The sequence below is a fragment of the Vespa mandarinia genome, chromosome 23 (genome assembly GCF_050613455.1).
Source record: "Vespa mandarinia isolate Hongniang chromosome 23, ASM5061345v1, whole genome shotgun sequence".
NCBI classification, from domain to species: domain Eukaryota; kingdom Metazoa; phylum Arthropoda; class Insecta; order Hymenoptera; family Vespidae; genus Vespa; species Vespa mandarinia.
The window spans coordinates 2,042,501-2,050,109 of NC_140832.1; the positions used below are offsets into that span (position 1 = coordinate 2,042,501).

Here is a 7,609-nt window from a genome sequence, read left to right on the forward strand (position 1 = left end):
CATACGTTCGATTATTTCGTTCTATTTTAATCTCTTTATTTTTTCATCGTTAAGCGTAAAAGTTTCATTGACGATTGTCATTTATACGACAAGATCGATCAAACTTTTTTTCTATCATCGATTAAGGAAGTTTTTACGTGACATAAGTACCCTAACTCTTAGGGATCAATTTCGTTTTTACGAGATTCTTAGGCCGCCATTCGTGTTTGTGAATCCTCATAGATGAGATTCTTCAAACGACTAGGGTAATCTTCTTTCATATATCCGAGATGTTTCCAAAGAATGAACGATAATAGGATGTTCGATGTACAAAGTGAAAATTCTCTTTTAAGAATTCAAGTTAGAGGATCTTAAACGTATGTCTATCTTCGATGTCGGTGAAAGTAAAAAGACGATTAGGGATAGAAAAAAATAGAGAGAGAGAGAGAGAGAGAGAGAGAGAGAGAGAGAGAGAGAATAAAACAAATTAGTATCATTTAAATCCCTTTAAATTTATTCGAATAAAGATTATTTTCAATTTAGTAGCGTTCAATCAAGTCATTAAATTTTTCGTTACTAAATGATCCTTCATTTTCGATGTCTCCGAAATAGCGTATAAAAGAAAATGAAAAGAATGATAAAGAAGGAAACGAGACGAAACGGATTTATAGTTTTGGAGTATAGTTTCCTTCGTTTTACGAGATCAGAAAATTGTACGAGTTTTCGATGTGAAAGTGTTCACGAATGTGATATATATATATATATATATACACATTGGTAGGTATGCGTGACATAGAAGAGAACGCGAGGAAATTGCTTTTCCATTCCTTTCATAAAACAGCAGAGACACGAACAGCAGTACGATGGGTCGAATATGGTAGGTAGAAAGGTACTTTAGAAATATGCCGGACCTACGGGGGTCACACGATTTCAACATCCCTTTTCAAAACTTTGATGCCTAAGAAGATGACGTAAGAAAGTTTTCATTGAAAGAAAAAGTATATATATATATATATATATATATATATATATTTATTTATATATATATATGGTAAAAGGAAAAATAAACGAATGGACGGCCGAACTATTTGAAAGTTTTTATTAACTTTCGAAACGAAATAATTCGATTTAATCGTTCTCCATGAAATGAAGCATATTAGCCAAAGACTATATTAAATGTAAACGATAATAATATTCTTTTTTAAAAGTTTTCTTCGTCGGCCAGTTATAAACACATTTTATTATACTTATTTTTCTTTCGTATGACGCGAAAACAAAAAGAAGAAAAAAAAAAAAGGAAAAATAAAAAACCTCACCGAAATCGACATTTGAATAGATACTTTGTGATAGATTGATCATTGTTTGTTTTGAAGTATATGAAAGGAAAAAAAAAGGGAAAAAAGAAATTGAACTTATTAAAGTCATTATTTGTATATATAGTCAAACGTCGATACAATATTTTCACATGAGATATGAATTAAATTGTTAATGATTTTATCGATTGACAAAGAAAATTAATTTTGTAGAGTCATATTTGTGTGTTAATATGTGTGTGTATGTGTGTGTGTGTGTATATATACACGTGCACATAGTTAAGTATTTATCGATTAATATCATTATGAAAGGTGGCTCGTTTTTGTTGAATTATTATAGATTTTCTTGAGAACCGAACGTCGAGGAAATGATCCAAAAAACAAAAAAAAAAAAACAAAACAAAAAAAAAAAAAAAAAAAAGGAAAAAAAAGAAAGAAAGAAAGAAAGAAAAAGATTAATTAATAACGGTGTGAGCCAAAAGTTTTCTCAAGTGATTTAAACGAGGAGGAAAAAAAAGAGAAATGAAAAAAGAAAAAAGAAAAAGAAGAAAAAGAAGAAAAAAAAAAGAAAAATCTATTATACTTTTTCGCGAACTTTTTGGGTTAATTATATTCATATTATGAAACTATACTTTATCCAAAAACTTTTGGCCCGGTTAGGAACTTTTGGCTATCGCACCTAGTATTATAATACAAGAGATAACAATAGATATAATTTCTTATTACAGGCGAACGACCGGAGGCAATGCAAACCGGAACAGCGGGACCCACTCTATCTTCGAGCTGTCTTTTGGTGTCTCTCATCATTTTGTACATATCCTCGATGTAAACGAACTTAAATAACCTTAACGAATGTCGCTGCTGCATATGTCGTCGTTTTTTTAGATCGAGTTACGAAACCATCGAGGTACGTTCTCCTTTTGAAATAGTTCTCGATCGACGAAATCGAATAAAAATCATTTCTTATGAATTAAGAGAGAGAAAAAAAAGAAAAAAAAGAAAAAAAAGAAAAAAAAAAAAGATAATAATAGAACGACGTTCTCGCGTTCTTATTTAGATATCCTTAGACAATCGGTCGAAACCGTACACATCGATCGATCGATCGATCGAAAAGAATATAAGAATGGATCCTAATGATAATGATATTAGGAATTCGTGACCGTAAAATTTTCTCATGTCGCGAATAGTTAGAAGTAATTGGAGGAAATTATTCGATAATCCGAATGATCCTCATGAAGAAAGTAACCGATTGCGAGAGGAAACGGTTTAAGGGTTAAAAGACTATCATCGTGAACTTTTCTTTTTTTTTCTCTTCGTCCCTTTTTTCCTCTTTTCTAATTTTCTTTCTTTCTTTCTTTCTTCTTCTAATCTCATCTCTTACGACCGATCGAAAAATTTCTCTTAGAAATTTTCGACGTTAATCGTTACGTTACGAACGTAAAATCGTTTACGTTCGTACGATAAATAATTCCGTTATTTGACGAGCGGTATTAATTATCGAACAGATTCATTCATCGATTTATCGTATTTTCGACGGAGAACAAAAAAAGAAAATGGATAAAGAGAAAGAGAGAAAGAGAAAAGAGAAAGCAAGATTTCTTCGGGATCATTTGAAGTTTCATTGGGCTCAACGATAATAATAATACTTAATTCCTCTCGTAGGTGTTAATTAACTCGTCGGTGTCGAAATAGCTATGAAAATTTGTATATACGCAAAATCCATTGTGTATCGTTGACACGAAAACTTGAAAATAAATCGGCGTGTATCTAGGGTCAACGGAGAGAGATCCAATTATAAAGATGTATGTGCGTGCGTGTACGTGTGAACGAACGTCTGTGTATATGTACGTATCTGTATGTATGTATGTATGTATGTATGTATGTATGTGTGTGTGTGTATGTGTATGTGTATGTGTGTGTATGTGTATGTGTGTATAGGTAGATATATCAAAACGATCCGTTTGCGTTGAACCACGTTTCTCCCTTCGGCAAAACTCTACAGAAGATAATTATTATTAATTAACAAATCCTGTAATTTGGCAACGTTAATTAACGGCACACGCTGGATTAAATTCAATGATTTATCAGGCACGAAATTGAAAAAGAAAGAGAAAGACTGGACAATCGTTTTTCAATTCAATTGTTATGTCCCTCCTCTCCCTGCGACAACGACGAATCAACGTTCGAATGATCGTTTTGTAGAATTTACGTGAATTTGCCATTCCGCGCGACGAGTTAACGCGTGACACGAAGCTTAATGAACGATATGAACGCATCAAAGCGAGAACCGCGTAAACGGATACGTTTGTGTTGTCGATTAACGGATATAAAAGTGTTCCAAAGAGAGAAAGGGAATGAGAGAGAGAGAGAGAGAGAGAGAGAGAGAGAGAGCTTTTGAAATTATTTAAAGAAAGAACTTTTATTCGGATGATACAAAATGAAATAAAGAATAAAATGGGATAATACTCTGATACAGAAAATTGTATTACGTGAGACAAATAAACAATGAGAGATATAATAATAAATGTCGAAAAGAAAGGAAAAGGAAAAGGAAAATAAAGGAGACAAAAAAAGAAAAATGTGGAAAAAAGGAGAAACAAAAAATTAGGGACGTTGTATATATTCGCTTTTTTCTTATTTTTTTGTTTTTTTGTTCTTTTTTTTCTTTTTTTCTTTTTTCTCTTCTTCCCTTTCTCCACTTGCGTGCTGAGTAACGATAAAGTGAATGAAGCAAGTAAGAAATTCGGAAGATGTACTAAGATATACATCCATCTACTTTTAATCTCTCTCTCTCTCTCTCTTTCTCTCTCTCTCTCTTTCATTTTCTCTCTCTCTCTCTCTCTCTCTCTCTCTCTCTTTCTCTTTCTCATCAATTTCTCAAGCAAGTACTCAAGTTCATTATAAATCCCATAATAAATCACGTCGATGGTAGCTCAAAGTATCGTCCCTATTATTAATCATTTGACAGGATAAAATGAAAAGAAAGAAAGGGAGAAAAAAAAAGAAGAAAAAAAAAAGAGAGAGAGAGAGAGAGAGAGAGAAACAAAAAAAAAATATAAAAGAAATGAAATGATCATATTTGAATACTAATCGATTTTAAGGAATCATTAGTCGATCATATAAAAATCATTATAGATATGTATTCGTATTAGATTTTGAATTGATCATAGATAATTATATCTATATTGCGTGACGATCTAATTACAGGATAAATTTTATTTATTCTTTATTAATAATAATACGTTTAATCGAATAGAAAATTTCATTGCATAGATCATCACGGTCGGTCGTTTGTTAATGTAAATTTTAATTGTCGATTCGTAAGAGGACGTACTACGTACGTACATATATATATATATATATATAATACATACATTCATACATACATACATACATACATACATACATATATATATATATATCTGTTCCACTAATGTGCAGGTTGCTGGGCAAAGAGCTAAATAACGATAAGTGAATGTTAACGTTAACTCGTTGATGACACAGTCGAAGCGGCTTTTGTTCATCGATGTAAACACATTCATGTTCAGAAATGTAAACGACGTTCCTATGTGTGTATTTACGTCTACGGTCCTACGGTATATACGTGTACGTTTACGTTTACGTGTTTGCGTATATTCGTGAATCGAGTTTAATATTCTTAATCGACCGTGATATTAACTTAACAAAAGATTTTAAACTGCTGATTCGAAAATTTGTCTTTTAATAAACTCCTTCTTGTTTCGTAAGACATGAAATAAAATGAAAGAGAGAGAGAGAGAGAGAGAGAGAGAGAGATATGGTTGAAATGTTTCCCTTAAGGAAAAAGTAAACGACAGAAAGAGAGAGAGAGAGTGAGTGAGAGAAAGAGAAAGAGAGAGAGAGAGAGAGAGAGAGAGACAGAGGGAAAAGTTAAAACCTATACACGCTCGATCGTAAAATATAAAGAGTGCCTCGAGGGCCACGAAAACTCGGAAGAATAATTGCGGTGGTTTCCGGCGGGAAAAAAGAAAGAAAAAGAGAGAGAAAGAGAGAGAGAGAGAGAGCAAAGTTTCAAGATATTTTTCTGCTCTTTCAACGGAAACTAGGTGTAAGAGATAAGACTTTTCCTGCCATTTACTAACATCCCAGACCCAACTTCTAACGCGTGCCATTGCTACTCTTGACGTCTTTCCGTCTTCTTCTTCTTCTTCTTCTTCTTCTTCGTCTTCGTCTTTTTCTTCTTCTTCTTCTTCTTCTTCGTCTTCGTCTTCTTCTTCTTCTTCTTCTTCGTCTTCTTCGTCTTCGTCTTCTTCTTCTTCTTCTTCTTCTTCGTCTTCTTCTTCTTCTTCTTCTTCTTCGTCTTCTTCGTCTTTGTCTTTTTCTTCTTCTTCTTCTTCTTCTTCTTCCTCTTTGTCTTCTTTGTCTTTTTGTCTTTGCCGAAAACAACGACATACTTTCGGACTACCTCTCAAAAAACGAAGACCACTAATATATCGAGACAACTTTCGAGATTGACGATACTTTATATCCGTAAATTTTCGACGATCTACTTCTTTGTTTTTTCCTTTTTATTTTTTTTTCCTTTTATTTCTTTTTCTTTTTCTTTTTCTTTTTTTCTTTTGGTTCTTCTCCTGTTGTTTTCCTCCACTGACAGAGTACGCATGCGGTTGCTTTTGTTCATTTAATCAAACCCAAAGGCGATTGGATTTGTAAGAGGAAAGGGAATTAATTTTGTTCATAGATGTGGAAGAAAAAGAAAAAAAAAAAAAAGAGAAAAACAGCATAGAAAAAAAAATTACGAAAAAAGAATTACAAAATCCGTGCTCTTTCTCTTGTTTTATTTTTATTTTTCTTTTTTCTTTTTTTTTGTTTCGTTTTTTTTTTTCTTGGTCGTTCATTCTTCTCATCTTTTTTAATTTATTTCATTTCGTTCTTCTTTTTTCGTAATTATTCCCTTAAAAGTATCTTGAACTCAATCATTACGCGATATTCGCATAATCAATTTATCCCTTGTGATATAGGAAACGAGAAAAAATCGAAAAGTGTCAAGCGCAAAAATTATTTCTTAGGGGAATCCTCTTTGGGGAGAAAAAAAAAAGGAAAAAAAAGGAAAAAAAAAAGGAAAAAAAAAAAATAAGAAAACCAAACAAAAAAACAAAAAGGCGAATGCAGTGTTTCTTCTTCCTTTTCTTTTTCTTCTTCTTTCTTCCTTTTTGTTTTTCCTCCTCCTAATCCTCCTCCTCCTCCTCCTCCTCTACCACTCCCTCCCCCTCCTCTACCACTCGCTCCCCCTCCTCCCTTTTTTTTTCTCTTCTTTCTTGTCTTTTCATACTTTTTCCTCTCTTACTCTTACTTACTCGTACTCTTTTCACTCTTTCTTTTTCTTTTTCTTTTTCTTTTTCTTTTTCTTTTCTCGTCTCGAATCGGCGCATTCCGAGCATCGACGCTATAGCACTATCATTGTATAGATGCTACTACGAACGCTCGTGTACGTTACAATCGTCGAAACGAGAAAAGGGCGAATGCAGGAATACAGAGGGAGAATTACAACGAGAACGAGAAGAGGAGGTGACTGCGAAGAAACGATGGAGTGGAACTCGACGGTCCGTAGGAATTAAACGACGATGCTAAGTGCAAGTTGTAAGGAAGAAAAGTGTTCAGAAAAGGAAGAGAAAAAGAAAAAGAAAAAAAAAAGAAAAAGCGCAGAAAAGGACAGAGAGAAAAAAAAACCAGATAAAAGGGAAACGAGCTAGGAAAGGGTTGAATGAAAATAAATAAATAGAGAGGTAATGACGGAGAATGAGAGAGAGAGAGAGAGAGAGAGAGAGAGAGAGAGAGAGAGGGATCAATGAAACAAATAAAAAAGAAAGAACGACATTCATAATCGCAGTGACATCGTTAGAATAGATAGGTATATTATTGTACATATTATGACATTACATGGTTTATTAAATAAAAAGGACGTTTTAAAAGGATTGGTATAATTGTAATGTATATTGAAAGATTTTTTTCGAAAGACTTCGATAGGATTTCGAATCTCATTTTTTTTCTCTTCGTTTGTTTTTTTCTTCTCTCTTTTCTTTATTTTTTTTTTCTTTTTTTTATTTATTTTATTTTGTTTTATTTTTTTATTTTCGTTTTTTTTTCTTTTTTGTTCTTTTTCTTTTAATCTCATTCTGCCCCAAAATCAAATAATTCCTTTGATAGATACTAGAACGTACAAATACAAATAACGGACTACGATAAAATGTAGGAAAACAACGAATTGGAAAGAGTCGATCGAATTGTGGAATGCGGGGTTGAGTTTAGAATATAAAAAAAATAAAAAATATATATAT

General features: G+C 32.6%; 1 protein-coding gene across 8 annotated transcripts in view; it reads left to right on the forward strand.

Moving 5' to 3' along the window:
• Positions 1–7,190, forward strand: part of LOC118444371 (zwei Ig domain protein zig-8) — a 53,712-nt gene extending 46,522 nt beyond the window's left edge. For 4 of the 8 annotated variants that reach the window (XR_014983519.1, XR_014983520.1, XR_014983521.1 and 1 more), the window contains exons 7-8: positions 2,021–2,199; positions 6,740–7,188. Coding sequence is in view for 1 of the 8 variants with exons in the window: in XM_085663604.1 (XP_085519730.1) it covers positions 2,021–2,121 (101 nt within the window). In the remaining 7 variants the exon portion in view is untranslated. Of the gene's footprint in view, positions 1–2,020; positions 4,108–6,739 lie in introns of those variants that run through there. The other 4 variants (XR_014983524.1, XR_014983525.1, XR_014983523.1 and 1 more) reach the window with 3 other exon arrangements.
• Positions 7,191–7,609: the final 419 nt, after the last annotated feature.